Source organism: Heterodontus francisci, chromosome 20, assembly GCF_036365525.1.
Source record: "Heterodontus francisci isolate sHetFra1 chromosome 20, sHetFra1.hap1, whole genome shotgun sequence".
NCBI lineage: Eukaryota > Metazoa > Chordata > Chondrichthyes > Heterodontiformes > Heterodontidae > Heterodontus > Heterodontus francisci.
The window spans coordinates 90,112,676-90,133,137 of NC_090390.1; the positions used below are offsets into that span (position 1 = coordinate 90,112,676).

At 45.8% G+C, this 20,462-nt stretch overlaps 1 protein-coding gene across 2 annotated transcripts in view; it reads left to right on the forward strand.

Annotated features, from left to right (window-relative positions):
* Window positions 1-20,462, forward strand: part of slka (STE20-like kinase a) — a 227,974-nt gene that overhangs the window by 81,379 nt on the left and 126,133 nt on the right. For both annotated transcript variants that reach the window (XM_068053221.1, XM_068053222.1), the window contains exon 2: window positions 11,003-11,167. In XM_068053221.1, the coding sequence (XP_067909322.1) occupies window positions 11,003-11,167 (165 nt within the window). The remainder of the gene's footprint in view (window positions 1-11,002; window positions 11,168-20,462) is intronic.

Below are 20,462 nucleotides of genomic sequence, written 5' to 3' on the forward strand. Positions count from 1 at the left end.
CAGTGTTTTTTCATATCGCGTCTTCGCCCTCCTAGTTACTCCTTTAAGTACTCGCCCTACATTTTCTGTACTCCTCGAGGGCCTCCACTGCATTCAGCCCTCTGAATCTGCCATAAGCCTCCTTTTTTCTCCTTATCCAATCCTCTATATCCCTTGACATCCAGGGTTCCCTGGACTTGTTGGTCCTACCCTTCACCTTTACGGGAACATGTTGGCCCTGAACTCTCACTATTTCCTTTTTGAATGACTCCTACTAGTCTGATGTAGACTTTCCTACAAGTAGCTGCTCCCAGTCCACTTTGGCCAGATTTTAAAAATTTTTTTTATTCATTCATGGGATGTGGGCGTCACGGGCTAGGCCAGCATTTATTGCTCATCCCTAATTGCCCTTGAGAAGGTGGTGGTGAGCTGCCTTCTTGAACCGCTGCAGTCCATGTGAGGTAGGTATACCCACAGTGCTGTTAGGAAGGGAGTTCCAGGATTTTGACACAACGACCGTGAAGGAACGGTGATAAAGTTCCAAGTCAAGATGGTGTATGACTTGGAGAGGAACTTGCAGGTGGTGGTGTTCCCATGTATTTGCTGCCCTTGTCCTTCTAGTTGGTGGAGGTTGTGGCTTTGGAAGGTGCTGTCTAAGGAGCCTTGGTGCATCTTGTAGATGGTACACACTGCTGCCACTGTGCGTCGGTGGTGGAGGGAGTGAATGTTTGTGGATGGGGTGCCAATCAAGCGGGCTGCTTTGTCCTGGATGGTGTCAAGCTTATTGAGTATTGGTGGAGCTTTACCCATCCCGGCAAATGGAGAGTATTCCATCACACTCCTGACTTGTGCCTTGTAGATGGTGGACAGGCTTTGGGGAGTCAGGAGATGAGTTACTTGCCGCAGGATTCCTAGCCTCTGACCTGCTCGTGTAGCGACGGTATTTATAAGGCTATTCCAGTTCAGTTTCTGGTCAGTAGTAGCCCCTAGGATGTTGATAGTAGGGGATTCAGCGATGATAATGCCATTGAATGTCAAGGGGAGATGGTTAGATTCTTACTTGTTGAAGATGGTCATTGCCTGGCACTTGTGTGGCACGAATGTTACTTGCCACTTATCAGCCCAAGCCTGGATATTGTCCAGGTCTTGCTGCATTTCTACGTGGACTGCTTCAGTATCTGAGGAGTTGCGAATGGTGCTGAACATTGTACAATCATCAGCGAACATCCCTACTTCTGACCTTATGATTGAAGGAAGGTCATTGATGAAGCAGCTGAAGATGGTTGGGCCTAGGACACTACCCCGCAGAACGCCTGCAGCGATGTCCTGGAACTCAGAGATTGACTTCCAACAACCACAGCCATCTTCCTTTGCATTAGGCATGACTCCCCAACCGGTGGAGAGTTTTCCCCCTGATTCCTATTGACTCCAGTTTTGCTAGGGCTCCTGATGCCATCCTCGGTCAAATGCTGCCTTGATGTTAAGGGCAGTCACTCTCCCCTCACCTCTTGAGTTCAGCTCTTTTGTCCATGTTTGAACCAAGTCTGTAATGAGGTCAGGAGCTGAGTGGCCCTGGCGGAACCCAAACTGAGCGTCACTGAGCAGGTTATTGCTAAGCAAGTGCCGCTTGATGGCACTGTTGATGACACCTTCCATCACTTGATGATTGAGAGTAGACTGATAGGGCGGTAATTGGCCGGGTTGGACTTGTCCTGCTTTTTGTGTACAGGACATAGCTGGGCAATTTTCCACATTGCAGTGTAGATGCCAGTGTTGTAGCTGTACTGGAACAGCTTGGCTAGGGGCGCGGCAAGTTCTGGAGCACAGGTCTCCAGTACTATTGCTGGAATATTTTCAGGGCCCGTAGCATTTGCAGTATCCTGTGCCTTCAGTCATTTCTTGATATCACGCAGAGTGAATCGAATTGGTTGCAGTCTGGCATCTGTGATGCTGTGGACTTCAGGAGGAGGCCGAGATGGATCATCAACTCGGTACTTCTAGCTGAAGATTATTGCAAATGTTTATGCCTTATCTTTCGCACTGATGTGCTGGGTTCCCCCATCATTGAGGATGGGGATATTTGTGGAGTCCCCTTCTCCAGTTAGTTGTTTAATTGTCCACCACCATTCACGGCTGGATGTGGCAGGACTGCAGAGTTTAGCTCTGTCTATTGCATGCTGCTTACGCAGTTTGGCACGCAAGTAGTCCTCTGTTGTAGCTTCACCAGGCTGACACCTCATTTTGAGGTATGCCTGGTGCTGCTCCTGGCATGCCCTCCTGCACTCTTCATTGAACCAGGGTTCGTCTCCTGGCTTGATGGAAATGGTAGAGTGGGGGATATGCTGGGCCAGGAGGTTATAGATTGTGGTTGAGTACAATTCTGCTGCTGCTGATGGCCCACAGTGCCTCATGGATGCCCAGCTTTGCTTTGCTCGATCTGTTTGAAATCTATCCCATTTAGCACGGTGATAGTGCCACATAACACGATGGATGGTATGCTCAGTGTGAAGGCAGGACTTGGTCTCCACAAGGACTGTGCGGTGGTCACTCCTACCAATACGTCATGAACAGACGCATCTGTGGCAGGCAGATTGGTGAGGACAAGGTCAAGTATGTTTTTCCCTCTTGTTGGTTCCCTCACCACCTGCCGCAGACCCAGTCTAGCAGCTATGTCCTTTTGGACTCAGCCAGTAGTGGTGCTACCGAGCCACTCTTGGTGATGGACATTGAAGTCCCCCACTCAGAGTACATTCTGTACCCTTGCCACCCTCACTGCTTCCTCCAAGTGCTGTTCAACATGGAGGAGTACTGACTCATCAGCTGAGGGAGGGCGGTAGGTGGTAATCAGCAGGAGGTTTCCTTCCCCATGTTTGACCTGATGCCATGAGACTTCATGGGGTCCAGAATCGATGTTGAGGACTCCCAGGGCAACGCCCTCCCGACTGTATACCACTGTGCCGCCACCTCTGCTGGTTCTGTCCTGCCGGCGGGACAGGACATACCCGGGGATGGTGATGGCAGTGTCTGGGACATTGTCTTAAGGTATGATTCCGTGAGTATGACTATGTCAGGCTGTTGCTTGACTAGTCTGTGGGACAGCTCTCCCAACTTTGGCACAAGCCCCCAGATGTTAATAAGGAGGACTTTGCACAGGGTAGACTGGGCTGGGTTTGCCATTGTCGTTTCCGGTGCCTCGGTCGATGCCGGGTGGTCTGTCCGGTTTCATTCCTTTTTATTGACTTTGTAGCGGTTCGATACAACTGAGTGGCTTGCTAGGCCATTTCAGAGGGCATGTAAGAGTCAACCACATTTCTGTGGGGCTGGAGTCACATGTAGGCCAGACCAGGTAAGGACAGCAGATTTCCTTCCCGAAAGGACATTAGTGAACCAGATGGGTTTTTACAACAATCGACAATGGTTTTAATTCCAGATTTATTAATTAAATTCAAATTGCACCTTCTGCTGTGGGTGGGATTCGAACCCATGTCCCCAGAGCAATACCCTGGGTCTCTGGGTTACTAGTCCAGCAACAATACCACTACGCCACCACCTCCCCTGTAGTGTTTTATCATATTGAAATCGGCCTTCCCCCAATTCAGTACCTTATTTCCGGTCCATCTTTGTCCTTTTCCATAACTACATTAAATCTTACAGAGTTATTGTCACTATCCCGAAATGCTCCCCCACTGACACTTCTACCACTTGCCTGGCTTCATTCCCTAAGAATAGGTCCAGGACCACCCCTTCTCTTGTAGGACTTTCTCCGTGCTGGCTCAAAAAACTCTCCTGGATGCACTTTAAGAATTCCACCGCCTTTAAGCCTTTTGCACTAAGACTATCCAAATTAATATTGGGGAAGTTGAAATCCCCTACTATTATTACCCTATTATTTTTACACCCCTCTGAGATTTGCCTACATATCTGCTCTATCTTTCCCTGACAGTTTGGAGGCCTGTAGTACGCTCCTAGCCAAATGATTGCCCCCTTTTTGTTTTTAAGTTCTATCTATATGCCCTCATTTGAGGAACCTTCTAAGATATCACCCTCCAGTCCTGCTCTTCCCTCAACCATGTCGCTGTGATTGTAATAATATCATAATCCCATGTGTTAATCAATGCCCTCAATTCAACAGCCTTACTTGTAAGACTCCTTGCGTTAAAATAGATGCAATCCAGCCTTGCATGATTTGCTTGTGCCTTAACAGGTCTACATTTGCTCTACCTTCCAGACTGTTTGTGGAAATGGTAAACAACAATGGTCTCAGCACCAATCCTTGTGGAACACCACTTCCTACCATTTGTAGGAAGGGCGAATGCTAAATGAGTACTTTGCATCAGTATTCACCAAAGAGAAGGACTTGGTGGATGATGAGCCTAGGGAAGGGAGTGCAGATAGTCTCAGTCATCTCATTATCAAAAAGGAGGAGGTGTTGGGTGTCTTGCAAAGCATTAAGGTAGATAAGTCCCCAGGGCCTGATGGGATCTACCCTAGAATACTGAGGGAGGCAAGGGAGGAAATTGCTGGGGCCTTGACAGAAATCTTTGCATCCTCATTGGCTACAGGTGAGGTCCCAGAGGACTGGAGAATAGCCAATGTTGTGCCTTTGTTTAAGAAGGGTGGCAAGGATAATCAGGAAATTATAGGCCGGTGAGCCTTACGTCAGTGGTAGGGAAACTATTAGAGAGGATTCTTCGGGACAGGATTTACTCCCATTTGGAAACAAACAAACTTATTAGTGAGAGACAGCATGGTTTGTGAAGGGGAGGTCGTGTCTTACTAATTTGATTGAGTTTTTTGAGGAAGTGACGAAGATGATTGATGAAGGAAGGGCAGTGGATGTTATCTATATGGACTTCAATAAAGCCTTTGACAAGGTCCGCATGGCAGACTGGTACAAAAGGTGAAGTCACACGGGATCAGAGGTGAGCTGGCAAGATGGATACAGAACTGGCTCGGTTATAGAAGACAGAGGGTATCGGTGGATGGGTGTTTTTCTGAATGGAGGAATGTGACTAGTGGTGTTCCGCAGGGATCAGTGCTGGGACCTTTGCTGTTTGTCGTATATATAAATGATTTGGAGGAAAATGTAGCTGGTCTGATTAGTAAGTTTGCGGACGACACAAAGGTTGGTGGAGTTGCGGATAATGATGAGGATTGTCAGAGGATACAGCAGGATATAGATCGGTTGGAGACTTGGGCGGAGAAATGGCAGATGGAGTTTAATCCGGACAAATGTGAGGTAATGCATTTTGGAAGGTCTAATGCAGGTGGGAAGTATACAGTAAATGGCAGAACCCTTAGGAGTATTGACAGGCAGAGAGATCTGGGCGTACAGGTCCACAGGTCACTGAAAGTGGCAACGCAGGTGGATAAGGTAGTCAAGAAGTCATACGGCATGCTTGCCTTCATCGGTCGGGGCATAGAGTATAAAAATTGGCAAGTCATGTTACAGCTGTACAGAACCTTAGTTAGGCCACACTTAGAATATTGCGTGCAATTTTGGTCGCCACACTACCAGAAGGACGTGGAGGCTTTGGAGAGGGTACAGAGGAGGTTTACCAGGATGTTGCCTGGTCTGGAGGGCATTAGCTATGAGGAGAGGTTGGAAAAACTCGGATTGTTTTCACTGGAACGACGGAGGTGGAGTGGCGACATGATAGAGGTTTACAAAGTTATGAGCTGCATGGACAGAGTGGATAGTCAGAAGCTTTTTCCCAGGGTGGAAGAGTCAGTTACTAGGGGACATAGATTTAAGGTGAGAGGGGCAAAGTTTGGAGGGGATGTGCGAGGCAAGTTTTTTACACAGAGGGTGGTGAGTGCCTGGAACTTGCTGCCAGGGGAGGTGGTGGAAGCAGGTACGATAGCGATGTTTAAGAGACATCTTGACAAATATATGAATAGGAAGGGAATAGAGGGATATGGGCCCCGGAAGTGCAGAAGGTTTTAGTTTAGGCAGGCATCAAGATCGGCGCAGGCTTGGAGGGCCGAATGGCCTGTTTCTGTGCTGTACTGTTGTTTGTTCTTTGTCAGTCTGTGTAATGTGTTTTGAGAATTGCATTGTACATATTGTTCACTTGAGGCTACCATGCACACTTGAGCCTGAAGAGGGAGTTCAAAGAGACAGTGAAAGTAAAACAGAATAAAGAAGACTGTATTATATTTAACAGCATACTGCCTCTGTCTCAGTCTTTGCATCATATTTCTTATTAAACTCGGCTTAACCTTGCTCCAGTCCCGAGAACATCACAGTGGCAATGAGGTAAATAGAAAACAGATGGTGAAAAAAGGAAACATTGCTTTCAGGTATGAAATTTCTGGAAGGTTTTTGTCTACTTTTACAGACAGCAGTTTAAGTTAGAGATTGTGTTCGAGTGACAGGAAGCTGGTAGAGTGTACACTCACACACTGATCTCTCCAAAATAACCATCCAATCCAAAAAAGATCTCGGAGCATTGCAGAGAAGCTTTCTCTGAAAGGAATGTGATCCTGGATCCTTGATCACGCACTATCACTTCATTGCTGATCAATGTGTCTGTGCCCAATCTACCACCTTTTGATGTGCATTCAGAGCCATCATCTGTATCCCCATGTTGGCAAAAGTGGCTGCGTCGATTCGAAGGTGTGATAGCAAGTTTCTCAATCATAGATGACAACAGGAAAAAGGCCTTACTTCTACACAATGGAGGTGAAGAATTTGAAGATATCTTTGAGACACATCCTGTGCAGAATGACTATGATTCAGCAGAAAAATGCACTGAGAACCTACTTTGCACCCAACAAAAACACCATGTATGAAACCGTTGTCTTGCAACGCACCAAGGAAGAAGCAAACAAGCCAATTGACCAATATTGCGTGCGATTGAGGCAACTGGCAACCAAATGTGGCACTAGGAGTAATCCGGAGATTACTACTTTTGAGGTCCTGCTTGCTAATTTCTTACCTAGCTCCCTAAATTCTGACTGCAAGACCACATCCCTCTTTCCACCTATGTCGTTGGCTCTGATGTGGACCACGACTGCTGGCTGTTCACCCTCCCTTTTCAGGATGCTTTGCAGCCGCTCAGTGAATCCTTGACCCTGACACCAGGGAGGCAACATGCCATCCTGGATTCACGTCTGCTGCCACAGAAACGCCTGTCTGTTCCCCTGACTATTAAATCACCTATCACTATGGCTCTTCCAGTCTTCCCTGTACTCCCCCCCCCCCCCCACACTGTGCAGCCGTGCCACCCGTGGTGCCATGGACTTCGATCTGGCTGCACTACCCAGTTGAAGCATCACTTTCCTCAGTATTCAGAACTGTTTTTTTTCAGGTTTGCATTTGCTGCTGTTCAATATTCAGTGTATTTACACCTAATCTGTACTAATGCTTTGTCTTTCAACACACCATTAACATATTGTTTGCCTTTGCTCCGTGACCTTTTGGTCAGCTATGTGGCCTGGTCCAATCTGCACCTTCTCCTTTGTTATCTCTTGCCCCACCCCCACCTCACTTGCTTATAATCTGTGACTTTTCTAATCGGGCAGTCAGCATGGATTTCCGAAAGGGAAATCATGCTTGACAAATGTTCTAGAATTCTTCGAGGATGTAACTAGTAGAGTTGATGAGGAGGAGCCAATGGATGTGGTTTATTTGGACTTTCAGAAGGCTTTCGACAAAGTCCCACAGAAGAGATTAACGTGTAAAGTTAAAGCGCATGGGATTAGGGGTAGTATATTGCGATGGATAGAAAATTGGTTGGCAGACCGGAAACAAAGAGTAGGGATAAATGGGTCTTTTTCCGAATGGCAGGCAGTGACTAGTGGGGTACCGCAGGGATCAGTGCTAGAACCCCAGCTATTCACAATATATATTAGTGATTTAGATGAGGGAACTAAATGTAATAGCTCCAAATTTGCAGATGACACAAAACTGGGTGGGAGTGTGAGTTGTGAGGAGGATGCAGAGAGGCTTCAGGGTGATTTGGACAAGTTGAGTGAGTGGGCAAATGCATGGCAGATGCAGTATAATGTGGATAAATATGAGGTTATCCACTTTGGTAGCAAAAACAGGAAGGCAGATTATTATCTGAACGGCTATAAACTGAGAGTGGGGAATATGCAGCGAGACCTGGGTGTTCTCGTATACCATTCGCTGAAGGTAAGCATGCAGGTGCAACAGGCGGTAAAAAGGCAAATGGTATATTGGCCTTCATAGCAAGAGGATTCGAGTACAGGAGGAGGGATATCTTGCTGCAATTATACAGGACCTTGGTGAGGCCACACCTGGAATATTGTGTGCAGTTTTGGTCTCCTTATCTGAGGAAAGATGTTCTTGCTATAGAGGGAGTGCAGCGAAGGTTTATCAGACTGATTCCTGGGATGGCAGGACTGACATATGAGGAGAGATTGAGTCGGTTAGGATTATATTCGCTTGGAGTTCAGAAGAGTGAGGGGGATGTCGTTGAAACCTCTAAAATTCTAACAGGACTTGACAGGGTAGATGCAAGAAGGATGTTCCCGATGGTGGGGGAGTCCAGAACCAGGGCTCATAGTCTAAGGATACGGGGTAAACCTTTCAGGACTGAGATGAGGAGAAATTTCTTCACCCAGAGAGTGGTGAGCCTGTGGAATTCGCTACCACAGAAAGCAGTTGAGGCCAAAACATTGTATGTTTTCAAAAAGGAGTTAGATATAGCTCTTGGATCTAAAGGGATCAAGGGGTATGGGGCGAAAGCGGGAACAGGTTACTGAGTTGGTTGATCAGCCATGATAATATTGAATGGCAGAGCAGGCTCGAAGGGCCGAATAGCCTACTCCTGCTTCTGTTTTCTGTGATTCTATGTGAAACATTGAATCCGTTTCGGACATCGACATCTCAGATGAAGAGCATGAGTCAGATGAGACTACACCTGATATCAGACAATTTCCTGTTTGTGAGAGAAAAAGCCCACCATATTAAGTGACTGTTAGGAAGTGAACTATTTATGTTTGTTTATTGTTTACATTTTTGGAAACAAATCATTGAAACATACTATGTCTCTCATTTACTAAGAAGAGGAGGGACATAGTGTTTTGAAAATTACAATACACATATTGTTCACTTGAGGCTACCATGCACACATGAGCAGCAGAGGAAGCTGAAAGAAAGTGAAAGTAAAACTGAATAAAGCAGACTCCATTATGTTAAACAACATGCTGCTTTTGTCTCAGTTTTTGCCTCATATTTTTTACTAAACTCAGTCAAACCTTGCTCCAGTCCCAAGAACATCACAAGTAACAACCTTTAACCCCTATTTTCTGTTTTGTAGCCAGCTTGCTTTGCATTCTGATGCTTGTCCCCTGACTCCACATGCTCTAGCCTTCGTCATGTCTCTACTATATGGCCAGGTGGCCTCTTTCTGTCCCTTAACTTTCTGTGATTCAATATTCAAACCTTATCAAAGGCTTTTTGGAAATCCAAATGTATTGCATCTGCTGCATTACCCTTATCCACCCTCACTGTTACTTCAAAGGATTCAGTAAAGTTGGTCATGAAAAGAAAGACTTGCATTTATTGTAGATGCCGGCGTATAAGTCGACCTCTGACTCCTCAGAAAATCCCTCCAAAAACGGGGGTTGATTTATCTGCCGAATATGAAAGTGAACCACCAGTGTGGGTGGTTGTCATTTTGAAATATGCAAGAAAAACATAATACCAATAAATCAAATTAATATGACACGGTTTATTGAATAAATTAACTACAAAGTCTCTTTTCACCACAATCAAAGCATTTTAAAACCCAACAATTCATTGATATCGGCATCTGACACAAAGAGTGGGTGTGTCTTAAATTAAATCTTCGCAACACATGAGTCTCCTTCATGATCCCTTGCAGCCAGTTATAAGGTACAGGTAAGTAAAATATGCACTTGTAGGATGAAAAATTGAGACTGACTACCAATGCGAGTTTAGCATGTCCTGGCTGAAAAGGGGGGAGTCGACTTATGTGCAAAAACATTATTTTTGGGGCTGGAAAAAATGGGGTCATCCTATACGTCGGGATCTACGGAGTATCATGACCACTGGATGTCTCAAAGCACTTCGCAGGCAATGAAGTGCTTTTTGAAGTGGAGACACTGTCGTAATGCAGGAAACATGGCAGCCAGTATGTGTGCAGTAACTCCCACAAACTGCAATGTGATAATGACCAGATAATCTGTTTTTGTGATGTTGACAGAGGAATAAATATTGGCCAAAATACCAGGGATAACTCCCCTGCTCTTGTTTGAAATTGTGCCAGGGAATCTTTTACATCCACCCAAGCAAGCAGATGGGGCCTCAGTTTAATGTTCCATCTGAAAGACGGCACCTCCGACAGTGCAGCGTAAAGGCCTGCTCACATCGGGAAAAAGAACCCAACCGAACCACATCAGACCCAAGCCCGACCCGGCCAGAGTCCCTCCAATTTTGCCTCGAGCCCGACTCGAACATCCCTTTGCTTACCTTCCGACTCGGAACCTCCAGGAAGCTGCAGGGCATGTGTGATGATATCATAGTCACGTCACTCGTTCACTGCACAGACTCAATTTCGTGCCGGACTCCCATAGAAACATAGAAAATAGGAGCAGGAGCAGGAGTAGGCCATTCGGCCCTTTGAGCCTGCTCCGCCATTCATTATGATCATGGCTGATCATCCAACTTAGTAACCTGTTCCCGCTTCCCCCCCCCCTCCATATCCTTTGATCCCTTTCACCCCAAGTGCTATATCTAACTCCATCTCCAGAACTGATGAAGGGTCACTGACCTGAAACGTTAACTCTGCTTCTCTCTCCACAGATGCTGCCAGACCTGCTGAGTATTTCCAGCATTTCTTGTTTTTATTTCAAATTTCCAGCATCTGCAGTATTTTTCTTTTATTATATATCTGTATGATTTTGTAATATTGTTTTGTTCTTTACATTGCACTTTTCCATCAGAAACACAACTTTTACATGAATGTACAGTTTAATGATGCAAGAGATGCTAGCAGCTACCTAACATGTGCTTACTTTCAAAACACAGGCACAGAACAAGCAAACAGGAATTCTTGCTGCAGCAAAGGTGATCGAAACAAAGAGTGAGGAAGAGCTGGAAGATTACATTGTGGAGATTGATATCCTGGCATCATGTGATCACCATCATATTGTCAAGCTGCTCGATGCATTCTACTATGAAAACCAGCTATGGGTAAGAGGCATTCCCCCCATCAGTAATTGCAGTGCCTGGATGAATCACTGGCTTTCTGTCTCTGGGACTTGAATCTTAGACCTCATTCTGCATCTCATTTGAGGGACAGTACCTCTGAGATTGCAGCACTCTTATTAGCACTGCACTATAGAAGACTTTGATTCTCTTTCATGTTAGCTGCCAGTCACTTTTCATATTCTCTCTTTGCCTCTCTTATTTACTTTTTTACTTCTGCTTTGAACTTTCTACATTCAGCATGAGTATTGCTGAAAATAGAGACATGTCGAAGCTTTTCGTCTTGCACTCATCAGGACAATCCGCAAAAATAACTAATGTAAGGGAAAACAACAACTTATACTGCATGAGAAGAGAATGCTGATTGAACAGATTGGTAATAGGGTTATTAATTTACACGGTGCCCTACGCTGCGCTTGGTCTGATGTGCGCAAATTTCTTTCATTTTTTGATTTGATCCGTTTATGCGATATTGCTTCAATAGATGACTGCACCAAAACCAGTACACATTTGAAACACGCCTGCACCGTAAACTCACTCAAGCAAAAGCAGTGTGGCAACGCAATAACAACGCCACTAAACACATAACAAATCTCTCTGACCATGTACTCTCAGAAAGTGAGTAGTTTGTTCTTGCGCATAGTTTTCAGAGTCAAGCTGCCTGGTTTAAATTTAAAACAAAGCTTGGCAGTTAACTGTCAGTCACCATAAACTGGTGCATTTTCCATGGCAACACCTCTATCAATCAGAATTCACTTGCCAACCAATCAGCACTCTCTTCTCATGCAGTATAAGTTGTTGTTTTCCCTTACATTGGTTATTCTTGCGGATTCTCCTGATGAGTGCAAGATGAAAAGCTTCAACAACATGTCTCTATTTTCAGCAATACTCAAGTTCTGTACTACTAAACGACTATCTTCAGCTTGGCTCTTGTATTATCAACCCGATATCTGTCATACGTATCGTTTTTTCTGCTTCATCTTTCATCATCCAGGGAGTTCTGGCTTTGGTTGCCCTGCCTTTATCCCTCGTTGGCATGTGCCTTGATTGTACTTGAACCATCTCCTCTTTAAAGGCAGTTCATTGTTGCTTTACAGTTTTGCCTGCCAATCTTTATTTCCAATTCATCTGGGCCAGATCCATTCTCAACCCATAAAATTGGCCATCCTCCAATTAAGTATTTTTACTCCAGATTTCTCCTTCGAACCATAGAAAAGTTATGACAGAAAGAGGCCAATCAGCCCATCGTATCTGCGCCGGCTGAAAAAACTAGCTGCCCAATCTAATCCCACCTTCCAGCACTTGGTCCGTAGCCTTTCAGGTTACAGCACTTCCGGTGCATGTCCAGGTACCTTTTAAATTGAGTTCAGGGTTTCTGCCTCCACCACCCATCTGGGCAGTGCATTACAGACACCTACTACACTCTGGGTGAAAATGTTTTTCCTCATGTCCCCTCTAATCCTATAATTGACCTCTCCGCTAGGTGAAACAGGTCCTTCCTGTCTATCTATGTCCCTCATAATTTTGTACGCCTAAGTCACCCCTCAGCCTCCTCTGTTCTAAGGAAAACAACCCTAGCCTATCCAATCTTTCCTCATAGCTGCAATTTTCATGCCCTGGCAATATTTGGGGAGGCAGTGGTATAGAGGTAATGTCACAGGACTAGTTACCCAGATACCCAGGCTAGTTTTCTGGCGACATGAGTTCTAATCCCACCATGGCAGCTGGTGAAATTTAAATTCAGTTAATAAATCTGGAATTAAAAAGCTAGCCTAATGGTGGCCATGAAACCATTGTCGATTGTTGTAAAAATTCATCTGGTTAACTAATGTCCTTTAGGGAAGGAAATCTGCTGTCCTTGCCTGGTCTGGCCGACATTTGACTCCAGACCCATAGCAATGTGGTTGACTCTTAAATGGCCGAGCAAGCCGCTCAGTTCAAGGGTAATTAATAATGGGCAATAGATACTGGTCTAGCCAGCGATGCTCACATCCCAGGAACAAATTTAAAAAAAATTCTTGTATATCTCCTCTGTACTCTCTCCAGAGCAATTATGTCCTTCCTGTAGTGTGGCGACCAGAACTGTACGCAATACTGCAGTTGTGGCCTAACCAATGTTTTATACAGTTCCAGCATTACATAGCTTTTGTATTCTATACCTCGGCCAATTAAGGAAAGCATTCCATATGTTCTTCACTTTATCTACCTGTCCTGCCACCTTCAGGGACCTGTGGACATGCACTCCACGGTCTCTCACTTCCTCTGCCTCTCAGTATCCTTCCACATATTGTGTATTCCTTTGCTTTGTTTGCCCTCCCCAAATGCATTATCTCTCACTTCTCCGGATTGAATTCCATTTGCCTCTTTTCCATCCACTCAACCAAACCATTGATATCATTCTGGAGTCTACAGCTGTCCCCTTCACTGTCAACTACCACAGCCAATTTTTGTGTCATCTGCAAATTTTCCAATCATGTCTCCCACATTTAAGCCTAAATCATTAATATATACCACAAACAGCAAGGGACCCAACACTGAGTCCTGTGGAATGCCACTGGAAACCGCCTTCCATTCGCAAAAGCATCCGTCAACTATTACCCTTTGTTTCATGTCACTGAGCCAATTTTGGATCCAACCTGCCACATCCCCTGTATCCCATGGGCTTTTACTTTTCTGACCAGTCTGCCATGTGGGACCTTGTCAGATGCCTTACTAAAATCCATGTAGCCAACATCCACTGCACTACCCTCAGCAATGCTCCTTGTTTTCGTAAGACACGACCTTCCCTTAACAAATCCATGCTGACTATCCCTGATGAATCTGTGCCTTTCTAAGCGACAGTTTATCCTGTCCCTCAGAATTGATTCTAATAATTTACCCACCACTGAGGTCAGACTGATAGGCCTATAATTATTTGGCCTATCCCTCGCACCCTTTTAAAACAATGGTACAACGTTTGCAGACATCCAATCCTCTGATACCTCGCCTGTAGCTAGTGAGGATTTGAAGATGATCCTCAGCGCATCCGCTATTTCCTCCCTGGCTTCCTTTAACAGCCTGGGATACAATCCATCTGGCCACTTTCAAGGATGTCAGACCCTCTGCTACTTCCTCTCTCATGCTTATCGTATCTGATATTTCACACCCCTCCTCTTGAACTACAATGTCTGCGTCATCCCTCTCCTTTGTGAAGACAGAGGCAAAGTACACATAGAGTTACAAAGAACAAAGAAAATTACAGCACAGGAACAGGCCCTTCGGCCCTCCAAGCCTGCGCCGATCCAGATCCTCTATCTAAACATGTCACCTATTTTCTAAGGGTCTGTATCTCTTTTCTTCCTGCCCATTCATGTATCTGTCTAGATACATCTTAAAAGACGCCATCGTGCCCGCATTTACCACCTCCGCTGGCAGCGCGTTCCAGGCACCCACCACCCTCTGCGTAAAGAACTTTCCACGCATATCCCCCCTAAACTTTTCCCCTTTCACTTTGAACTCGTGTCCTCTAGTAATTGAATCCCCCACTCTGGGAAAAAGCCTCTTGCTATCCACCCTGTCTATACCTCTCATGATTTTGTACACCTCAATCAGGTCCCCCCTCAACCTCCGTCTTTCTAATGAAAATAATCCTAATCTACTCAACCTCTCTTCATAGCTTGCGCCCTCCATACCAGGCAACATCCTGGTGAACCTCCTCTGCACCCTCTCCAAAGCATCCACATCCTTTTGGTAATGTGGCGACCAGAACTGCACGCAGTATTCCAAATGTGGCCGAACCAAAGTCCTATACAACTGTAACATGACCTGCCAACTCTTGTACTCAATACCCCGTCCGATGAAGGAAAGCATGCCGTATGCCTTCTTGACCACTCTATTTACCTGCGTTGCCACCTTCAGGGAACAGTGGACCTGAACACCCAAATCTCTCTGGACATCAATTTTCCCCAGGACTTTTCCATTTACTGTATAGTTCACTCTTGAATTGGATCTTCCAAAATGCATCACCTCGCATTTGCCCTGATTGAACTCCATCTGCCATTTCTCTGCCCAACTCTCCAATCTATCTATATTCTGCTGTATTCTCTGACAGTCCCCTTCACTATCTGCTACTCCACCAATCTTAGTGTCGTCTGCAAACTTGCTAATCAGTCCACCTATACTTTCCTCCAAATCATTAATGTATATCACAAACAACAGTGGTCCCAGCACGGATCCCTGTGGAACACCACTGGTCACACGTCTCCATTTTGAGAAACTCCCTTCCACTGCTACTCTCTGTCTCCTGTTGCCCAGCCAGTTCTTTATCCATCTAGCGAGTACACCTTGGACCCCATGCGCCTTCACTTTCTCCATCAGCCTGCCATGGGGAACCTTATCAAACGCCTTACTGAAGTCCATGTATATGACATCGACAGCCCTTCCCTCATCAATCAACTTTGTCACTTCCTCAAAGAATTCTATTAAGTTGGTAAGACGTGACCTTCCCTGCACAAAACCATGTTGCCTATCACTGATCAGCCCATTTTCTTCCAAATGGGAATAGATCCTATCCCTCAGTATCTTCTCCAGCAGCTTCCCTACCACTGACGTCAGGCTCACCGGTCTATAATTACCTGGATTATCCCTGCTACCCTTCTTAAACAAGGGGACAACATTAGCAATTCTCCAGTCCTCCGGGACCTCACCCGTGTTTAAGGATGCTGCAAAGATATCTGTTAAGGCCCCAGCTATTTCCTCTCTCACTTCCCTCAGTAACCTGGGATAGATCCCATCCGGACCTGGGGACTTGTCCACCTTAATGCCCTTTAGAATACCCAACACTTCCTCCCTCCTTAGGCCGACTTGACCTAGAGTAATCAAACATCTGTTCCTAACCTCAACATCCGTCATGTCCCTCTCCTCGGTGAATACCGATGCAAAGTACTCGTTTAGAATCTCACCCATTTTCTCTGAGTCCAAGCATAACATTCCTCCTTTGTCCTTTAGTGGGCCAATCCTTTCTCTAGTTACCCTCTTTCTCCTTATATATGAATAAAAGGCTTTGGGATTTTCTTTAACCCTGTTTGCTAAAGATATTTCATGACCGCTTTTAGCCCTCTTAATTCCTCGTTTCAGATTGGTCCTACATTCCCGATATTCTTTCAAAGCTTCGTCTTTCATCAGCCGCCTAGACCTTATGTATGCTTCCTTTTTCCTCTTAGCTAGTCTCACAATTTCACCTGTCATCCATGGTTCCCTAATCTTGCCATTTCTATCCCTCATTTTCACAGGAACATGTCTCTCCTGCACGCTAATCAACCTCTCTTTAAAAGCCGACCACATATCACATGTGGATTTACCTTCAAACAGCTGCTCCCAATCTACATTCCCCAGCTCCTGCCGAATTTTGGTATAGTTGGCCTTCCCCCAATTTAGCACTCTTCCTTTAGGACCACTCTCGTCTTTGTCCATGAGTATTTTAAAGCTTACGGAATTGTGATCACTATTCCCAAAGTAGTCCCCTACTGAAACTTCAAACACCTGGCCGGGCTCATTCCCCAACACCAGGTCCAGTATGGCCCCTTCCCGAGTTGGACTATTTACATACTGCTCTAGAAAACCCTCCTGGATGCTCCTTACAAATTCTGCTCCATCTAGACGTCTAACACTAAGTGAATCCCAGTCAATGTTGGGAAAATTAAAATCTCCTATCACCACCACCCTGTTGCTCCTACATCTTTCCATAATCTGTTTACATATTTGTACCTCTATCTCACGCCCGCTGTTGGGAGGCCTGTAGTACAGCCCCAACATTGTTACCGCACCCTTCCTATTTCTGAGTTCTGTCCATATTGCCTCACTGCTCGAGTCCTCCATAGTGCCCTCCTTCAGCACAGCTGTGATATCCTCTTTGACCAGTAATGCAACTCCTCCACCCCTTTTACCTCCCTCTCTATCCCGCCTGAAGCATCGATATCCTGGGATATTTAGTTGCCAATCATGCCCTTCCCTTAACCAAGTCTCAGTAATAGCAATAACATCATACTCCCAGGTACTAATCCAAGCCCTAAGTTCATCTGCCTTACCTACTACACTTCTTGCATTAAAACAAATGCACCTCAGACCACCAGTCCCTTTACATTCATCATCTGCTCCCTGCCTGCTCTTCCCCTTAGTCACACTGACTTCATTATCTAGTTCCTTACAGGCTTTTGTTACTACCTCCTTACTGTCAACTGACCTCCTCAATTGGTTCCCATCCCCCTGCCACATTAGTTTAAACCCTCCCCAACAGCGTTAGCAAAAGCACCCCCAAGGACATGGTTCCAGTCCGGCCCAGGTGTAGACCGTCCAATTTGTAATAGTCCCACCTCCCCCAGAACCGGTCCCAATGTCCCAAAAATCTGAACCCCTCCTTCCTGCACCATCTCTCAAGCCACGCATTCATCCTGACTATTCTTTCATTTTTACTCTGACTATCACGTGGCACTGGTAGCAATCCTGAGATTACTACCTCTGAGGTCCTACTTTTTAACTTGGCTCCTAACTCCCTAAACTCTGCTTGTAGGACCTCATCCCGTTTTTTACCTATATCATTGGTGCCTATGTGCACAACGACAACTGGCTGTTCACCCTCCCCCTTTAGAATGTTCTGCAGCCGATCTGAGACATCCCTGACCCGTGCACCTGGGAGGCAACATACCATTCGGGAGCCTCGTTTTCGACCACAGAACCGCCTATCTACTCCCCTTACAATCGAATCCCCTACGACTATAGCCCTTCCACTCTTTTTCCCGCCCTTCTGAACAGCAGAGCCAGCCACGGTGCCATGAACCTGGCTACTGCTGCCTTCCCCTGGTGAGCCATCTCCCTCAACAGTATCCAAAACGGTATACTTGTTTTGGAGGGAGATGACCGCAGGGGACTCCTGCGCTGCCTTCCTGCTCTTTCTCTGCCTTTTGGTCACCCATTCCCTTTCTCCCTCAGCAATTCTAATCTGCGGTGTGACCAATTCACTAAACGTGCTATCCACGACCTCCTCAGCATCGCGCATGCTCCAAAGTGAGTCCATCCGCAGCTCGAGAGCCGTCATGCGGTCTAACAAGAGCTGCAGTTGGACACACTTCCTGCACGTGAAGGAGTCAGGGACATCAGCCATGTCCCTGAGCTCCCACATTGAGCAAGAGGAGCATGACACGGGTCTGAGATCTCCTGCCATTTTTAATCTTAAGCTTAACTTAGTTAAATGAAAAAGGAACGAAAAGTTTTTACCAATCACGATAAAACCAGAGAAATAGAAAAAGCCTTACCTTATCTTCACCCCACCGAGTCCTTTTTTTTGGTTAGAGGAGGAGGGCGGGTGGGAGACACTACAAGTGTGGTGTCTCGGGTTCAGAAACCGCCCAAATATATAGTGTTTTACTTACCCAGCAGTTATAGAGTCATACAGCATAGAAACAGGCCTTTTGGCCCATCGTGTCCGTGCCAGCCATCAAGCACCTACCTATCCTAATCCCATTTTCAAGCACTTGGCCCGTAGCCTTGTAAGCTACGGCGTTTCAAGTGCTCATCTAAATACTCATTGACCTTTTCCATGGCAAATCTAAACCTAATGATACTATGATCACTGTTACCTAGATGTTCCCCTACTGACACTTGACCCACCTTATTCCCCAGAATCAGATCGAGCGATGCCTCGCTCCTCGTTGGACTGAAAACATGGATCAAAAAAAATTCTCCTGAATGCATTTCAGAAACCGTCCCTGCCCTTCACACTATTCCAGTCTGCATTAGGATAATTGGAGTCCCCCATTATCACTACTCCATAGTTCTTTCACCTCTCTGTAATTTAGGTGCCAGCTGTGGCTCAGTGGGCAGCACTCTCCTCTCTTGAGTTGGAAGATTATGGGTTCACGTCCCACTCCAGGCACTTGAGCACAAAAACCTATGCTGACACTCTAGTGCAGTATTGAAGGAGTGCTGCACAGTCGGCGGTGCCTTCTTTCGGATGAGTTGTGAAACCAAGGGCCCTCTTCCCTCTCAGGTGGATGTAAAAGATCCCATGGTGCTATTTCAAAGAATAGCAGGTAGGTTTTGCCGGTGTCCTGGCCAATAATTATCCTTCAATCAGCATCACTGAAACAGATTATCTGGTCTTCAAGAGTTAGATTATGAAGAGAGATTACATAAACTAGGCTTGTATTCCCTGGAATATTGACAATAAAAGGGGTGATTTGATTGAGGTTTTTAACATTTTGAAAGGAATTGATGAAGTAGCTTCCAGTGGTGTGGGAGTGGTGGATATAACGTTAAAATCAGAGCCAGACCATTCAGGAGAGAAGTTAGGAAATTCTTCTTCACACAAAATATGGAACTCTCTCTGACAAAAAGCAGCAGATGCTAGCTTAATTAATAATTTTAAATCTGGATTGATAGATTTTGGCCGGCCATGGGTATTGGAACATAGGAACAGAAGCAGGCCATTTCAGCTCTCGAGCCTGTTCCAAGATTCAATGAGATCATGGCTGATTTATTATTAAGTGATTTCTTTTTTATTTGTTCGGGGATGTGAGCATCACTGGCCAGGCCAGCATTTATTATCCATCCATAATTGCCCTTGAGAAGGTGGTGGTGAGCTGCAAACTTGAACCCCTGCTGTCCTTGGAGTGTAGATACACCCACAGTGCTGTTAGGAAGGGAGTTCCAGAATTTTGACTGAGCGATGTTGAAGGAATGGTGAAATAGTTCCAAGTGATATGGAGCCATGGCAGGTAGATGAACAAAGAACAGAACAGCACAGGAACAGGCCATTCGGCCCTCCAAGCCTGCGTCGATCTTGATGCCTGCCTAAACTAACACCTTCTGCACTTCCGGGGCCCATATCCCTCTATTCCCTTCCTATTCATATATTTGTCAAGATGTCTCTTAAACGTGCTTATCGTATCTGCTTCCACCACCTTCCCTGGCAGCAAGTTCCAGGCACTCACCACCCTCTGTATAAAAAACTTGCCTCGCACATCCCCTCCAAACTTTGCCCCTCGCACCTTAAACCTATGTCCCCTAGTAACTGACTCTTCCACCCTGGGAAAAAGCTTCTGACTATCCACTCTGTCCATGTCGCTCATAACTTTGTAAACCTCTATCATGTCGCCCCTCCACCTCCGTCGTTCCAGTGAAAACAATCCGAGTTTTTCCAACCTCTCCTCATAGCAAATGCCCTCCAGACCAGGCAACATCCTGGTAAACCCTCCTCTGTACCCTCTCCAAAGCCTCCACGTCCTTCTGGTAGTGTGGCGACCAG